The following is a 17,725-nucleotide window of genomic DNA, read 5'->3' on the forward strand; positions in this document are numbered from 1 at the left end:
TTTTATTACAATATTTTGTTGCTTTGATGGCTGTCCTTCAGGTTACATCATCCACAACAAGATACTTTATTCATCCAAATTGGGAAACAAGCCTCAGCATTTAACACAACTCTGCATATACTGGAGAGCCATGGGCTGCCATATTTTGGCCCCTGAAGAGCAGTTGGGGGTGCACAAAGTCTACATCTCTAATCACAAAGCCACCACTAAACATATAGCAATGAATTACACAAAAAATCAGAATACAATTTACAATAAGTCTAAATATACACGACCAGTCAAAAGTTTGGAAACACTTTCCCATTGGATTTAATGGGAAAGTGTGTCAAAATTTTTGACTGGTAGTGTAAGGGCAAAGAAAACAATCATTCGTACCTTTACCCATGACACGGGTGAACTGTCCAGCAATGTCTCCGTCTGAAATGGGTGTGACCGAGGAGTCGCCATCACAGGGGGCTGGGTTGTGGGACTGGAAACCTTCTGAGGATGGCTCTTTATCTGTTCCTGTTTTTGTGACTTCTGGTGAAGGGTGGGTGTCAGAAGCAGGCTGTGTTGCACTGGGTGGACTGTAGGCCTTAATGGGTGTGATGATGATCTGCTGAAGCTCCTGGAGGGCATTACGAAGGTTTCCCCCCTCCAAAATATCCTGCCAAGAGTAGGAAACATCAGTATCACATGCTACTTAAGTCAATCATAAAAGTACACTATCCAGTGTGAACACAATGATGCAAATAGAGCAGAAGATTTTCTATCTGAAAGCCTTTATGCATGCTTCCAGAGAAGACTGAATCCCTTCCAGCGTTCCTCTGTCTGTTTCTATGCCAACAAGCAGAATGGGATTTTCCCAACAGAGAAACTCAAGTTTCACATGATCATCATCAAGAACACACACATTTTTTTTTTTTTAAATCAGCACCAGTGAAAAGTAATCAGAGAAAAAAAAATGTTGCTTTTTTTTTTTCGATCATGAAAAGATAATCATCTGAATTACCTTTTCTAAAGACTTGAGTACACTCTGCCTCTCTCTCAGCTTCTGGATACTCAAGGCAATTTTATGCCGCGCTCCTTTAGTGACATTCTAAAAAGGAAAGAGAGGAAATAACAAGATGATATGAGAAGTCATTTCTTTTGGGAACATGGGGCAATTTATACAGTTACTAAATAACAAACCTAATCATCATCTGTTTCATTAAAGCCAAGGGGCAGAGGCAATGAAAAAACACACCATTTGCATTATGTGTGACTACTATAATATAACTGTAGGGTGCATCGTTTAATTTCATGCCTCATTGAGAGCTGATGTATCATCAGGTTTGAGGATAGAAAAAGAAAGCCTGAGCCCAGTGACGGTAACAAGGAGGCTTAAACACCTGAGACTCCAGATGCTGCTCTGTTAGTATCATCATCTCTTCATAGGTCATCTGTGAGAATAATGATGCATATTTATGAAGGCGAAGACTCTTCAACCAAGCAGGGACATCTATAATAAAAGGAAAAATAGGAAAAAAGTTAGCAAAAAACATTCTGTACTATGGTTCACATCACTACAGTTGTTGGATGCACAGCTTTCACAACAAATGCTCAGGGTACGGTTTGCAAGAGAAATGAACTCCGACCTTTCATGCCACTGCCATCCTCTTGGAAAGTGTTGCGAGTGGAGCCCTGCTCTTCTGTCTGCTCACTGCCTGAAGAAGCTACACTGCTCTGGGGTGAAAGGGGTGCGTGATCTGTTGAAATAAGGTTCTGTCGGCCTCCTGTATCATCCTGGCTTATCCACTCAGAGCCACAAACGTGATGACTAGGAGGAATAATGGACATGGACTTCTTCAGAGGGCTCGGTTGCATCTGCCCACCCAGACCTGGCAACAGAACAATCCATGTATGAGGAACAGCAACACCACAACTCTTTTGTAAAGAGTCCTAAGAAAATACATCTCATTATGTTACAACTTATCGTTTTTTGTTTGTTTTATTTATTTATTCATTCATTTTTTATTTTTCCCAATGACAAGGAAGAGAAACATTACCTGTATTATTGCTGTTAATGGGTGATGACATCCCGCCGGGGAAAGGCATATGGCCATTCTGGCCTGCAGGCGACGTGCTGGATGAAGGGGACTTGTCATGCCATGTATTTCCTGGGTCCAGAGCCTCAGCAGAACTTGGCCATTCATCTGAGCCTTGACGTGGGTGGTACGGACTGGATGGTGCTCGAGGTGCATAACCACCGGAAAGGTGTTCCTCCAGGTGGTTTAGCCACATGGCCAGTGAGGTGCGGTCATCCAGTGTGGTAGCAGGGTGGATGAGTGCGTAGGAGAGCAGCTGTCTACTTTCTTCCACAAACAGGCTACTCTCAATAGTGTGGCTCAATACCTTCTGTAGCAGCTTCATGTACTCACATTTGGCCTCGCTATTACGTGGCTGCAGCAGAGGCAAATGGGACAGCAGCAAGGACACCACTTTCTCTTTTGGCTCCTGATGCCACTGGCTGACAATTGCTAATGAGAAGAAGCAAAATAGCATTTAACCAGAGATTAATTATTTCTAATAAACTTTTCTATTTTTAGGAAAACAACAAGCAGTACATTATAAATAATCAATAACAAATTATGAAAGTTAAATGACTAGTTACCTGCATTGTTGGCCTCAGCTTCAAGGATGTGGATCTCTGTGCAGTCTGCCAGCCAGTGCTCAAGGCAAATGTGTAGGAAGCGAGCCTGGGTGCGGGACACCCTCTTCAGGAGGGATAAGAGTGCCACCGTCTGTTCACACTCATTCCAGCCTTTGAACCAATCTGTGAGGATACCTACCTGGTCTCGGAACATCATGGCGTGTCTCCTTTATTAAGGAGAACAAAAAATGTATGGATCAGGAGGGGAGTTCTGATTAGACTGTTCTCTTAAACAGAGACAGGATGAGTCCAGCCCCGCACAGCGGGGTTAAATATTCAACAGTCCTGGGTTCCCCTCAGACTTGACCGAGGGGCCCTCACATGGTTCAGGTAGTGGAGGAACTGCAGACAGGAGGTGTGTGAACTTTTACAAATATATTATGAGGTTTAAAGTGTGTGTCAAATGTAGCAGTCAAAATCTGGGAAACTGTTTACTCTGGCATGTTCACGTCATCTGCCCCCTGTTAAACAAAGAAAAGGGAAAAAAAAATCTTAGATTATCGTTCATTAAAATGCTACATCAAATAAAGAGAGTAAATCTCTACAAACTTTCTTTAGCTGTTAAAAATTTTACTGAATTTTCTAACAAACAATGTACAAAGATCGTAAAGCACACTGACATATTAAATGTATACATTTTTCCAACTGAATTTGTGTTTCTATGGTGAGAGATGGTTTTCTCCCCACAAATGGGGAAACAGTGAGTGAAAAACTGAACAGACAATGGTTTAGTGATTATATCACGAAAGAACATAAACAATAGTAAACTAAATAGTCTTAAACTGCTTAAAGAAAACGACAATCTATTAGAATACACAAAGAATGAGAGTATGAAATGATGCAACTCAAGACCATTGTGTTCAAAACAAGCTATGAGAAATCCAAGTAGAAATCTAGCATTTATTCAGCTGGTTGTCCCATAATCATAATGACAAAGGCGCATACATTCACAAAAGATGTGTCAAAGTGGTAATTCAAAATATATTAATTAAAATAACGTCGATACGTAAGCGTAAAACTGGGGCCGTCACCGGGAAAATACCAACAATCAAAGCTCTGTGTTTATATTAGAATATCAAAATCCAGTTGATCGACATTCTGTATAATCACCAAACAAGAAGGGTAACGTTAGCATTTCTTACATGTCAAAACTGCTAACTCCCTACACGGCTAACGGTGGCTTAGTAACATTATCATCGTCAATATACAATGAAAAGAAATTAAATTCTAGAAATAAAAGTATTGGTCAGTAGGTTATTGTTCGCTTATATTAAATGTTGTACGCTTTATTAAACTGAAATAGGATAAAATTACAACCGGCAGTTCAGCAGTAGACAGCGGTTAGCTTGGTCGGCCTAGCCTCTGATGAGGGGTTTAGGATTTGTATTGTTTTTCGTTGACGCTGTTGCTACACGTTTCACCGTTTCGTACTCCAATGTTTTCACAGCAAAGGGGGTTGTTAAAACACACTTTCGATCACTAACAGGTTATGTCTAGATAGCGAGCCGAAGACTTATATAAGCCACTAACCATACATTGACTCAAAATGGTTTATTGTTTACCTTTGTCAGTTGTCACTGGTTAGCGAAGCAGGCTAACTTGCTAATGCATAGCTTGCTCGACGGTAGAGCAGGGAGAGGGATAAGCTAATGCTAGTTTCTTCGCTAGCAAGTTATGCTAACAGATGCAGTTACGATAGCTTGGCTGAAAGAAGCATAAATTTCAGTCACATAAGCAGTATTCCTGAAGTATATTCCTTTTCAGCAGTATGTCTCTGTTGCTTTAAACATACTATGTTAAAGAACTATGTACAAAATGTTGACTGTAATACAGAAAATAAGGAGTATACGCCTAGAGAAATCCACTTCGATTTTGAGTTGACGTAAGACGTGGATAAATCGTCATACGTAAAGACGTACGTAATGTTTTGTTCCACCCACAGCTCCACTCATCGGAAATTCCTATCCATACCCTTTCATGAAAGAAAAGGCTGAATTTACAACAGTCACTCAAATACTACAACTAAAAATTTGAAAAAATATAATTTAGTAATATAAGACACTGTTTTTGTTTTTTCTTTTTCATTTAATTGAGTTGAAGAAAGGAAAAAAACACTGATCCGCGGCAAATTAGAGCACTTCTCTGTTGAACAGTGGGACAAAATACCGGTCAAAAGATGCAGAAGTCTGACTGAGAGGAACAGAAAACACCTGACTGTAGCAGAAACATTAGTTTATGAGTGATGTAATATGTAAGAAATTATCTTATTTGTTTGCTTTTTTTTAAAAAAAAAATTTTTATTGAACCAGAATTCGAAAATAATGTCATGATTTTCATAACATTTTTATTTATTATTACTTTAGTCAATTTCAGCTTATTTTACAGGCAGCTGTTTTTTTTCTTCTTTAATGAAAGGGTATGAATAAATATGAGCACAACTGTATATCTCGTAGCAGTTTACAATGTGGTTGCAAGGGGGTAAACCGAGAGGACATCCTTTTAACAATACCAGTTTTGCAGAGAAACTTATCTTTGAATTATTATACAGTTGTATATATGTCTTCCGCTATAAGCGGTTTGAAAAATATACACCAAAAAAAGCATAAATTGATGTGTGATGTTCTTTTCTAATGTATTAAACAGACAATAACTCTGCCTTCCTCCAGCTGCAAGCATTTCTTGTCTTGTAGTGTATGGGTGGGTAATATTGGGATATTTGTTTTTTTTAAAAATATATAGGGATTTTTTTTTTTTTTTTTAAATGCCACCAAGAGACATGACATGATCAACACCTTCTGTGAACAGTTCAAATAAACACATTATCATTGGACACAACACTTTTTAGTTTTTGGCTCTGCATTGTGAAAGGAATAACAGCATGTTTATTTTGCATGGTAATGGGAAATGAAAGTAACCCATACCAGCACAATGATCACGATGATTAATATGATCGTTTTAAAAATTTATCAGTTTTGTATTTGTATGATCCTTGTTTCTTAATACATTTTGGGTTTACTATAATATTACCAAATTGTTTTAGAAAAGATACAGCTGAGTTTCACAAAGTTGTCATCTTGCATTGGTGAAAAGAGGAAACATCCCTGACACATGTTTTAGCTGTGAGTCTGCCCTCCCTCACCATCTAAAAGGAGGATCTCTTGACAAAGTGAGAGTAGCGGTTCATCTGTCACAAACTGTCTCAGCAAGTCGGTGTCACCCCTGAAGACAGAAAGGCAGAAAAAAATCCTCTGAGAATGGTAAGTGAAGCTGATGTAATGACTTCTCTTGAGGTTTACTAAATTTATCAACTGTCATGTATTTGTTTATATCTATGCATATTTATTTTACTGAAGTATCAAGACACAAGTCAACCATCCCCCTTTCTATTTCAAACAGGAAACTACACTCTTGCATACTGCTGCAAAACATTTCCTGTCCTCAATATGTCAGAATAGAGCTATAAAATTTTAATGCGTCCATGTAAGGTAGAAAGACCTTTATTTCTCAACAAATGTACGAGATGTCACGTAACTCTTTTCTTTATTTGTATTTTTACCCTGTAGAATAGTTTATTTATTTGTTAACATGACTGTGCAAGCATTTTACAAAGTGACACAGTTTATCTAAGGTATATACATTTTGGCATATTTTTCAGTCAAGCTCTCTGGTTGTGTGTGAAGTAGATGAAAGCCTGAAAGAAAAACTGAAGAAGTTTAGATTTCGGAAAGAGACCAACAATGCTGCAATATTAAGTAAGTACCTCATACTGCTAATGGATGTCACGGCTATTTGCGTAATACCATTTAAAGTTCAAATCCTATCCAAATTTAAGTACATCAAGAAACTCAAAACAGAGCCTAAATAATAACTGATATTTCTCAGTGAAAATAGACATGGAGAAACAACTTGTCATCCTTGAAGAGGAATATGAGGTGAGTTAGGTTAAATATACTGCTATGCATTCGTTTTGGGGGAGGATTATACTGTTTTGAAAGCAACTTACACCCATCATTGTCTTCCAGGACATTTCCCTGGATGACCTCAGAGATGAGCTTCCAGAGCGCCAACCCAGATATCCTAACTAAATGTCTGATAAATAGCTAAATCCATCCATCCAATTGCTATATCTGCATCTTCAAGGGTCCATGGTGCTGGAGCTTATCTCAGCAAACAATGGACACGAGGCGTGTACACTGCAGACAGAGATCATGTCGAAGCAACCATGCATTTATTTGCCAAGTGCAAACTCAGAAAAAATGTGCAAATTAAAAAAAAGAAAGGCTCCAGCCAAGATTACAAACCCAGAACCTTCTTGCTATTAGGAAACAGTGCTAACAGCTGCACAAACGTACCAGCAGGGTAAAAGAGGACAAAATGTGTTTAAGTCCTCAAAAAGTTCAACTTCCTTGACAACCGTGTACATACATTGTCTACAGCTACAAATATGTCCATTCAGACGGAAGAGTGTCCTACCCTCTCTGCTTCATATTCTCCAGCCCAATGGGTAAGTAAATACACTTTCTTCAAATCCTTTTTTTACTATTATTGACGATCCTGAATTTGTACATAAATATTTCAAATGGGAAAAAAATGTTTCATTCAGCGTTTGGTTAACTGATACTGCTGATTTGACAACAACAAAAAGTCTTTAATAAAGTTAAATAGAATGTATAAAAAAATATATAGTCATTCTTCACCAACACTAATTTGCAACTCCTTGCCAACAATTACAGCCTTTAATTGTTTCCTTCAGCCAGCTACGAGCTTCTTACCCCGTTTGCTTTTAGTTATTCTCACCCTTTTATTGATATGTTTTGTCCTTGTTGTAATGGCATATTTTAGCTTCCTCCAAAGGTCCAAATAAAATACAAGTCTAAATTCCCTGTGCAGCACATTTTTCCTTTTCAGCCATTCTTTCATGTAGCTGGATATACACCCCACATCCTGCTTTTTCTATAAAGCTGTGTATACACTTTGCTTACAATTGCCTCATTAATCTGATCCTTTCATACTTTTAATCCATACATACCCCAAACACCAGAGGCACCAAGTGGTCCCGCACAATGGAACCTCATTACATTGTTTATTACTGTTTTTGCTTGTTTTTTGCCTTAAAACAAATAGAAAGTTTTGTCCTTATCATTATATAACAGTATCCTTCTACTTGAGTGCAACAGATGGTATAGGCTGCAACCATCATTTCAAATGGCTCCAAATCAACCATAAGCAACGAAACAAACGGTGTTTGTTCCGTTTTCTGAACTAACCCCACACTCTAATTTCCTCTTAGCACCACTTGTTGGCAGCATTTTCACAGTTTTTGATGCTGAAGCCTTTAGATAACATTTACTGGTGATACTAAATTAAAAATTGTATTTGCATAAAAAAACATCAATGATGATCTCAAAACACATTTGTACTTATCAGAAGCAATCCATGCATCTTTAATTGTATCAAATTTAGTCTTGTTTCATATTCTGTCAGTTTTTAGTTGTGAAGAAAACTTCAGATTCAAATGAACAAAAATGCTACTTATCTTCATGATGGGGGTTGGATGTAACAGATTTCTCAGTTAATGCATGTTTGGATATCTTGACTTTTGTTATTGTTGTCATCTGGTTTTCATATGGTGTTGGCTGCAAAACGCTTGCCTCACTGGGAATAATAAAGCTAAACCATATACCTTGAATTTGTCCATTTTAATAGGGTGTAAGCCAGAGCAGCAGATGATGTATGCGGGCAGCAAGAATCGACTGGTCCAAGCTGCAGAGCTCACAAAGGTAATTATACCAGCGTTGATCTTCTTGGCATCATGCTGAGATCATCATTTAGTTAAAAACTAAACTAGCTTTAAATATTCAGAAACTGTACATTTTAGAAAGACTTGTATATGGACCAAAGCTTACTTATGGGTAAGCATACTGGTAATTTGTGCAGCTGGTTATTTTCATACACAAGTCAGTCAGCTGACTCTTATTGCCCATAAGATATAATCCAGTCTGTTTCTGGAGTAGCAGCGTTGACTCACTGTAATTAGCATTGATAAATAAATATTTACCTTGTTATTCTGATTTTAAAAATTGACATTTGCAGGTCTTTGAAACAAGAAATGCTGATGACTTGACAGAAGAATGGCTGAAGAACCAGCTGTCATTTTTTCGCTGAACATGCATCTCCTGCACCTTCAAAACTTTGTAAAACATTCCTACAAATGTCATATTCAGTTGTTTATATTATTGAATGATCTACTCTGAGTATTTCATTAATCCTATTCAATAAAGTAAAGTTCCATTTCCATTCCTTTCTTCTCCCATCAGAAGTCTAAACTGCAGCTATAAACTAGGAGCCTTTTTGCTGTGAAGCAACTGTATTGCACAATTGTGGAGTTCAAGTCTAAACTGAAAATGAAAGCAACAGTTTTTGACCACATTTATTATGTTTTAAAAGCTGTGACATGATGGTATGTCTAAAGCAAAGAGAACAAAATTATTTTTACAGTCCTGTAATGCTTGACAGACAACACAGAGGAATGATGCACCAAACAGCGACTGGTGCAAGATATAAACCCACAAATAAAATTGAGATTGAAAAGGAATTTGTCTAGTCCAAACTGAAAAAGCGCCTCACGCACATCTGTGTGATAATCAAGAAGCTACAGCCTCAACACCACGCCATCTGGCTCAATGACAGGATATGAGGGCTGTGACTGGAGCAGAGAACGCAGGTGAGACAGGTGGCTGTCACCATGCTGTCCAGACTGCAGAGCTTATTCACTGTCACTGGCATCGCTGTAGTCCGAGCCCCTCTCACTGCCGCTCCCACTTTGAGCGTGGGCCTCCGAATGGTCACTGCTGCGGTCGCTGCGTGCCGGAGAGGCACTGCGACTCCGGCTGGCTCTTCTGTTCTGCCCTTCGTCTTCACTCTCACTGCCCTCCTCCCCGCTGCTCCTGGCTGAATTCTTGGGCTCGTCATCACTGTCGTCGTCGCTACCGAAGATCTCTTCCTCGTCTCGCATTTCTCTGGTCCTCTCCTCTCCGCTTTCACTCCCGCTGCCGCTCGCCTTTCTCCGCCTTTTCCCTCTGTCTTCATCCTCCTCTTCATCCTCTCCACTTTGTTCCTGGTCTTCGGCTTCCCTCTCAGATTCACTACCAGAGTTCTCTGCCTCGCTGCCACTCCCCTTCTCCTTCTCGTCACCTGGAGGAAAACGATTTACATATAACTTATTCAGTTCACTTTGATTCAATGGAAAACAATCCAAAGATAAAAACTGCTAACTAACCAGAATCCTGCATGTCTTTGTCCATGTCCATGTCTTCCTCTTCATCTTCCGGCTCATGGTTCTCCAACTGAGCTTTACGTGCCTCCTGATAATCAAAATGAGGAGAAACATCTGTGATAAATACAGTTTCCATGCCAGGACTTAAAGTCTAGTTCAGTTGCTGGAATGTGTGGCAAAGTAACTAGCTGCATACCAACCACTTCACAAAATGAATCTATTTCTTATTTTGTACCAACGTTTCTTAGTTCCAAAACAAGTAGAATTATCCTCATTAAATATTCGTAACTCAAAGTTATCCTTTAACCAGCAAATTACTATCCAGAAAGATGTAATCAGTGTGTGTTTATATAAATCACTGAAAGCTTAATAAAAAAGAATCCAAAGCAGAGCACTCACCTGAGCTTCAAGCTCCTTCTCATTCATGTCCCTGTGCTTGCACACCAGCACAGCATTTGTGGTGGATTGTGCTCCAGCCTTGGCTCTTCTCTTGCTCAAACGCACCCTACAGGTCAGAATAAAAGTTAGAAAGAGAACAACAGCAGGGCCGAAACAAGCCAAGTGCTTGTTTTGCCCTCCTTCCCCCCTCCTTTGCAGAATCAACTATGATGTTTTATTAGGAAAGCAAGTTAGCATATAAATAGAAAGAAATTCAAGATAATATTACCAAAGTTGCATTTCCTTCTACTAAATCAAGATTTACAGTAAATAATTATTTCTAAAAACTGCTCACCTTGTTTCCAGTTCATTATAATAAACTCCATCTCCATCTCTAAAGATGAAGAAGTAGTTCTCCTCATAACCCTTGCTGGCTTTGTTCTTTACATTCCAGTTGTATTCCCTTGCAATCTTGTAATCATACCTGAAATACAGAGCATAGAATATAAAAGGTTCCACATGCGACTGGCTTAAGTGGTTTTTCTTTTTATACAATCACAAAAACGTAAGAGTGGGAAAAAAAAAAACATTAAAACCACGATTTGTTGATATTTTCACTTACACATCCTCTGGCATGTAATCAACTCCTTCCTCAAAGTCTCTCTTTCGCTTGCGAAGTGTGTCCTCATTGGGCAGGAAGTAGGCCACAAACTGATTTCCTTCCTCATCCATCATTCCTCTGTATAATAAAACAGTAAAATGATGTAGATGGGAAAAACAAAATAAATGAATAAATATCAGAACACAACATCTGATACCTGATCATGGCTTGAGACATCATTTCCACTCCTGCGGGTCCCGACATGTCTTTGGGAGCAGGATCAGAGTCAAAGATGACCTGAGCACATGGGTTGATCCACATCTGAGGAAAAAGGAAAAATGTTTAAAGCATTGCTGCTCAATAAAGATTTACAGTAAATTCCTATTTTTTTTTAAGGATTGTTTGGCTCTAGTTGCCTTTATCTAATAATTGCTGAACGTAAAATGGCACCAGAAAGAGCGGTGATTGATCTGCAGCAAATGGGACCAGGCTGAGACTCCAACCTGGACCAGCTGCGCAGAGGAACTGGAGCCTCAATACACAGATCAGCCACTCAACCAGTTGAGCCAATAACCACTCTTAAAATCCTATTTTTAAAACATTAAAGTTACCTTAAAGTCAGGGAACACCGGCAGTATCTCCAAAGGTGTGACTCTGGGTTTACTGTAGTGCTGTGCGATCTAAAAAAGAAAAAAAAAAAGACAAATTCCTCATATATTATAAAAAAAAAAAAAGTTATACAACAATGCTTGTTCACCATATTATCATTTTGTGTCACATTATTTTGCAGAGAGCCACTTTAAACTGTTTTATGAACAGCAGACTAGTCCTTAGTGATCGGTGAGAAAGGCATAACTGCATCTACTCAAGTATTTATGGAAGTTTTCCAGACACTCCTAAAACTGGAGTCCCTTTCCTTTGTGTGAAACCGCTGTCAATTTTTAGTTTAGTTGCTAGATTCGAGACTAGATGCCATGTATCTGTGCCTGAGAATAAGCTCACTCACCGATTTCTGTGCATCCTCAAATGTCTTCTCAATAGCGGAAATCTGACTGTCTCTATCCTTGTAGATCTCTTCTTCTGTGAATTGCTGTTTGACAGAAACTCCAATCCTGAATACAAAACATGTCTCAATTAAAACACTGACACACTCAGAAAAAAATAAACAGAATGTACATTTACCTTTTTTCTTATACAAAATGTCAAAGAAGTCCATTTTTCAAACTTACTTGACTTCCACTTTCTCATTAGATACACCGTATCTATTAAACTCTGTGGAGATGTATTCTGTTTTTCTCATCCATGGCACCACTTTGGCATGTTGTTGTGACCTTTAAATAAAAAAAAAAACAAAAAAACATTATGAACATTTTTACATTTTAGAATAAAGAAAAAAAAATTAACTGCCTTACCTCTTTGAACTGGATGGAGCCTGAATGTCTTCTTCCAAAAGTTTTTCATCAGCAGGATCCAACATTACTGAAGGTATATAATAAAACATTGGTTCAGTAGATCTTTTTTTTACATATATAAAATGTATTTTTAAAAACATTAAAGTCTTAAGAGCAGCAAGTGGCATGATGTCACAGCTAGACTTACTGTTAGGGTCTATGCGGTAGGTGTCTGGGTTGATGAGATCAATGGTTACCCCGAGGTCTGGCTCAGTCAAGAGTTCATGTTTGTGCTGTTTCTCCAAAGAAGTGGCTTTGTATTGTACAAACCTGCACCAACAGATTTAGCTGTATGTTACTGTCATAAATATGAAGACAACACCAAAGCTAATTTTCAGAGACTTTCGGAGCAACATTCACAGAGAACAGTTGGAGCATCAACACGGGGTAAGTCATTCGCATCAGAAAAATGTGTCCAACACAACCTGTACAACAGAATATAAAGCTTCTTCATGGTAGTTTTTTTTTTTTTTTTTTTTTTTAAAACAGTTCTTCATACACAATATTAATCAAAGCACAGATTGACAACAATGACATGCAAAGGGGACATATTTAATACTCTTATTTTAACAAACGTACAGATATTTGAAAAAATCTGTTTAAATGTAACATGAAATGGCAAGAAAAGCTGAGAGTATAAATACCTGTGTTGATCAAAAGGATAGGTGATGAATTTAGGGTCGAAAGGGATGTCAGGCAAGCTGTTGCAGTACTTCACTCTACAGACAATTCCAGACCTGTCACGGACACAAGGATAGATTCAATTTAGGCGAACATCATACTTAAGACACACTTTCAGTCAACAGACATAGTATCAAATTTAAATAAGGTAAAACGACTCACCTCTCTGGTACAGTTCTGTGAGATGAGGGCCTACTGGAAGAGAAAACATCCATTTGTTATGGTGTACCACCACCTCTTAACCAGAAACTCTGAGATGTTTTAGTCAAGTAATTTATCTCAAACTAATTTGAATACTCCATTAAATATATGTCTATATAAATCTATATGTATACAGATCTATAAATCTATATGTATATGGATCTATCTTTCTCTCTACACACACACACACACACATATACATACAGATAGATAGATAGATATTAGCTAATTTATTTTAGCCACCTAGCTATTTGCTAGGTTAGCTCATGTTGGCAACACAGCAGCAAACTAGTCTGTTTAAGATTGCCAACTCGAAGCTGTTTTTACATTGACACCAACTAACTTGTGTATAAAACTAATTTCGACAAACATAATTGGAAATGCGGTTTTGATCGTACCTGTGACCGTCCTCCCGTTGAGCTTGTGTCTGGATCGTTGGAGCCATGTTTACGATAAACTGTTCCTACCTCAAAACTAAATTGTTGGTTTACACAGATAAAGAACAAAAACCTCTTTGATGTTAACTGTAACTTCTCGTTTTGTGCGACATACAATATGCACACTGACTACAAACACAGATCCAGAAATCACACTTGTTTTCACAAGCAAGACGGGATGCTGACCCGGCGGCAAACCAATGCTCGAGATAGAGGGGCTTTATTGTGAGCGCCCCCTGCTGTCATGGAGTAAGAAGGTGCAAGTGGGTCAGTAAAGTACGGATGAAAACATTGAATGCATTTGATTTATTTTGTATATTAACACAACACAGACATTCTTTATCTGAGTTACAAAACCCTTAATATATTTTTGATGAACAAACACTTTTAAACATTTTAAATGAAACAGAAAAGCCTGATGATAATCTCAGAAGCTTGCAAAGGGTAAAATGTTTGGAAAGCACACTTTTCCCTTTTAACACTTACATTATGTACACAAATAATTTTTCTTGTTGTTTTAATTTCTTAACTAACAAAAATCAAGTGACATATCTGTAGCCAATACATTGTTTTTCTTTAAATCAACTAATACATATATAGTTGCAGTTATAATCATGGCATCATTATGAAATCTATTTTATCACAGGTAAAATACATAACAGAACAAAATACAAATGAAAAAAAGGCCACAACTGAAAGCTGAGAGCTCTGGAAAAAAATACCAGTAGATGAACAAGGTAGAAATTCTTCCAGGTTTGCTTATGAATCTCCAAACTTAAACACTAACCACTGCATTTGTGACAGAGCTATGTGAGAAAAATATATATTCTTGCTCAAAATATAAATTCTACAACTTAGCATGCTGCTGCTTCCCATCCAATACTTCAAAAATAGGTCATTGCTAAAAGTAGTTTCATCAAACGTACATCAAACAATTGACATTTGTTAGTAAATTTGACATGCCTAACCTGTGAAAAGGGTGAAAAAGTGAAGTAAAGACATAAAATAAAGATGCACCAAGCTCTTTTTTTTTTACATTCATTCTGCTCCCCCAAATTATTAAAGTTTAACTGTGGAAGCATTAGGCGTATCAACTACATCTTAACTCTTCCTTCAATCAGGTTGCACTTCTTCACTTGCCATCATGAAAAGTGGGCCGTGCACATCTGTGAGAGGGGCACTGCAAAAGAAAAACTGCAACTGCCTTTCATCATTTTTCCCAATGAAAAGCCTTGTGTCAGGAGTTGTCCCATCACGTCTTGATCTTTTTCTGCCTCAGGTCTGAATCTCTGTCTCCACGGGGTTGTCAATTCTGGTGAGAGAGACAAGAATTCAGAGTTTGAGTTCAAGTACACACAGCGGAAAAAACAAAATAATAGTAACTTAGTTATTTCGGATCAAGAGTTCCTACCTGCTCAACATATATATCATCTGTCCAGGATCGTCTGCAAACACCCTGTAATGTAAAATGAATGCATGAAGAATTATAATCACTAAGTGTACAAAACAGTGTCTTTATAACAGACACTGCAGGGGTTGAGGACTTTCATTTCAGCCAAATAAGTGGTGACATTGTATCTTTCATTTTTATTTTCTCATCACGCCATTTACTTCCAAGTCTGTTTTAAGATAAAACAAAGAATTACTTGCCTATCACCCCAGTGGTAGAATGCCCGGTCCTGGTAAAACATGGACAGAAACAGCCACACACTTATTGTCTCCACCCAGAAGATAACAAACAGGAACCATAGCGATGAAAGAAGGATTTCACACAACATCATGGAGCTCTGTGATTGGGAACAGTCATACAGAAGAAATAAAGGACACTTCTTTGAAAATATTAAATCAAGTCATTGTAAGATGCCCCCTCAAGAAAGACATCAGCAAAACTTCTCTCAAGTGCTGACTAAACCTGAATGTTCCACAAAAAATCTTATCAGTACTGACTGATAGTAGCAAAAGGCCAAAATATAATTAGCCCACTAAAATAATTCTAAACGGTTCTTTTGTTGTCTGTTGTGTGCGTAAAAAGTAGGTTCATGCCTTTAGCTAAGAGCCTTCACACTGCATTGAAGATTAACATTACAGTAAAAAAAAAAAAAAAAGAAAAGTACAAATGAGTAGGGATGTGTGCCACTTATATATTTTGCCTTGTACACTGTGTCCAAATTTTCACAGTCCACCATTAAAATTGTTAATAAAATAAAAGAAAACAGTATGGCATTACATAGTGGCATAGTGGTTTGCACTAAGTCGTCACAGCAATAAGGTTGCTGGTTCAAGCCCCCAGCTGGAGGGACTTTGCATGTGTATGCATGGGTAATACGGCTTCAAGGACATGCATGTTATGATAAGTTATCACTCTCAATTCTCCCTAAGAATAAATGTGAGCATGAATGGTTGTTTGTCCTTGTGTACTGGTATCTGTCCAGGGAGTACCCTGATTATTTCCGGGACTGGCCCCAGCTTGCTCAATATTCCTAACCCGACTAAGTGGTATAGAAAATGAAAATTTATAAGTAGATTAAAAGATTTTCTCTTACATCATAGATAGATAGATAGATAGATAGATAGATAGATAGACAGACACTGTGTTTCCCAGTTACCTTAATTATAATTTAACAGGTTAAGTACTTGGAAAAATGTTAAAACATGTTAAAAAAAAAAACAAACAAACAAACAAAAAAAACACTGAGTATAAGGCTTTGCAGCTTAGCACTGAAACGCTTATTAAGCCATGAAAGCTAAGTCACGTGTCAACACCAAACAGTGGCTGAGGGGGATCCTGACTAGCTAGCCAGCTAAGTCATCTGCAAGTGGTGCTGGAAGGAAGCTAACTACATTTTCTTACCTTAAGTGTCTGAGTTATGTCGCTAGCTACGAGTTATTAGTACATACAAACGGGCCACTACGAATAAGTCAAATGTGGAGATAACTCATGCCAGCTACAAGAGGAAGCATACTGCAACAACCCATTTCTTTTCACAAGCGCTACATCGGTTTTATAATTAATACTATTAATTTTAATGATATACATGAAAAAAGCGACTTTGTATTTGTATGTACTCACTCAAGTCAAACACTCTTGAGACCGCATATTTTTTTTACAGGCTAGCTTGTTCACTACTGTTTACAACTCTCGTCACATCTCACGTGGTATGCACTTCCGTTTATAAAACCACTTATGTCGTTGGGTGATTCAAGCTGTGGTCCTCGGACCCTCAGTGGTCCCATCCGGGTTTTTCTTCAACGGTTATGCTGCATTCGATGATAACTGGGAATTTCTGACATTTTACCGTCCTGCAGGGACAAATCGCAGAAAACGTCAACACAAATGTTATGTCCTAAGGCTGGTCCTCTTTGTGTAATTTTATGCCTCCTCTCCTCTGCCACCTAAAATTTAGAGCCAAATGTTTTAAAGAACGCCTAAATTCCCAAAGACACTATTATTTTCCCCTGGGCTGGTACAGAAACTGGTGAAACTGAAATCAAGTTTTTACTTTTCCAGTGTGGGACATAGATTCAGGTGTGTTTATTTGTTGTGCTGGTAACTTTTCATAAATAATAACTAAACAATTAAAAGCTAAATTAAAAATTTGAGCAAGGGTATAATTATGTTACTACTACTACGATTAATTATTGTTACTATTATTAATAAAATTCTAGGTAGTGTTTTCTGACAGTGACTGGAGAGGTTACAAGACCATACTGGGATACAGTAAGTCTCAGTAGGCTTGTGATGGTGCACCTGTAGTAATTGGTGAAGACCCTTGTGTTCATTCCTGATTTCTTCAGTATCTTGAGGCAATATAGCCATTGGTGAGCTTTCCTGACCACGGTGTTTGTGGGGTCATCTCCCTGTTGTGTCCTGAAGCTCTTTTCCACCCTTTAAAGGTAGAATATGTAAGATTTTCAATATTTTCAAAATAAATTAACTAAAAAAATAACTACAATCATATTTACATAGTTTTTTAAACATATAGGTTCCAGTCTGTCCATATTTGATGCGTTATTAACTTACAAGTTTAA

General features: G+C 37.9%; 3 protein-coding genes and 1 long non-coding RNA gene across 5 annotated transcripts in view; 1 reads left to right on the forward strand and 3 right to left on the reverse strand.

Moving 5' to 3' along the window:
• samd4b (sterile alpha motif domain containing 4B) overlaps positions 1–4,532 on the reverse strand; it is a 14,627-nt gene extending 10,095 nt beyond the window's left edge. Inside the window, exons 1-7 of the mRNA XM_079246563.1 lie at positions 4,234–4,532; positions 2,633–3,132; positions 2,028–2,498; positions 1,617–1,859; positions 1,371–1,480; positions 992–1,078; positions 376–646 (exon numbers count right to left, since the gene is read on the reverse strand). Of these exons, the coding sequence (XP_079102689.1) occupies positions 376–646; positions 992–1,078; positions 1,371–1,480; positions 1,617–1,859; positions 2,028–2,498; positions 2,633–2,828 (1,378 nt within the window). The 5' untranslated portion in view covers positions 2,829–3,132; positions 4,234–4,532. The remainder of the gene's footprint in view (positions 1–375; positions 647–991; positions 1,079–1,370; positions 1,481–1,616; positions 1,860–2,027; positions 2,499–2,632; positions 3,133–4,233) is intronic.
• A 1,043-nt stretch (positions 4,533–5,575) lies between these two features.
• On the forward strand, positions 5,576–8,937 carry gmfg (glia maturation factor, gamma; the record flags this gene model as incomplete). The annotated part of the gene is made up of 8 exons (XM_079246012.1): positions 5,576–5,581; positions 5,848–5,928; positions 6,327–6,423; positions 6,554–6,603; positions 6,694–6,743; positions 7,093–7,175; positions 8,378–8,451; positions 8,765–8,937. The coding sequence occupies 8 exons, from the start codon at positions 5,576–5,578 to the stop codon at positions 8,834–8,836; spliced, it is 513 nt and encodes a 170-aa protein (XP_079102138.1). The 3' UTR covers positions 8,837–8,937.
• A 164-nt stretch (positions 8,938–9,101) lies between these two features.
• paf1 (PAF1 homolog, Paf1/RNA polymerase II complex component) lies at positions 9,102–13,856 on the reverse strand. 2 transcript variants are annotated; one of them, XM_079246349.1, is made up of 14 exons: positions 13,658–13,856; positions 13,221–13,250; positions 13,022–13,114; positions 12,526–12,647; positions 12,339–12,405; positions 12,156–12,257; positions 11,933–12,038; positions 11,538–11,606; positions 11,144–11,247; positions 10,948–11,064; positions 10,681–10,809; positions 10,347–10,452; positions 9,951–10,035; positions 9,102–9,865 (listed from the first exon to the last, which is right to left on the reverse strand). In XM_079246349.1, exons 1-14 carry the CDS (start codon positions 13,702–13,704, stop codon positions 9,438–9,440), a joined length of 1,605 nt encoding a protein of 534 aa, XP_079102475.1. In that variant the 5' UTR covers positions 13,705–13,856; the 3' UTR covers positions 9,102–9,437. The 2 variants fall into 2 exon arrangements, with proteins under 2 accessions (XP_079102475.1, XP_079102474.1); XM_079246348.1 differs by having other exon boundaries at positions 13,221–13,253.
• Positions 13,857–14,143: 287 nt separating this feature from the next.
• Positions 14,144–16,901, reverse strand: LOC306760606. Its single transcript, XR_013771448.1, has 4 exons — positions 16,767–16,901; positions 15,347–15,483; positions 15,108–15,152; positions 14,144–15,008 (listed from the first exon to the last, which is right to left on the reverse strand). It is a non-coding gene; the product is annotated as an uncharacterized lncRNA (long non-coding RNA).
• Positions 16,902–17,725: the final 824 nt, after the last annotated feature.

This window comes from Telmatherina bonti, assembly GCF_933228915.1.
Source record: "Telmatherina bonti genome assembly, chromosome: 9".
NCBI lineage: Eukaryota > Metazoa > Chordata > Actinopteri > Atheriniformes > Telmatherinidae > Telmatherina > Telmatherina bonti.

What these genes read in the sequence shown, in the direction of transcription:
- paf1 (XM_079246348.1), bottom strand. Translation starts at nt 13,704, where the DNA reads ATGGCTCCAACGATCCAGACACAAGCTCAACGGGAGGACGGTCACAG. An exon ending in AATGAGAAAGTGGAAGTCAA is followed by an intron (nt 12,039 to 12,155) that starts GTAAGTTTGAAA and finishes TTTTGTATTCAG; the next exon opens with GATTGGAGTTTCTGTCAAAC. An exon ending in ATGTCTCAAGCCATGATCAG is followed by an intron (nt 11,065 to 11,143) that starts GTATCAGATGTT and finishes TTTATTATACAG; the next exon opens with AGGAATGATGGATGAGGAAG.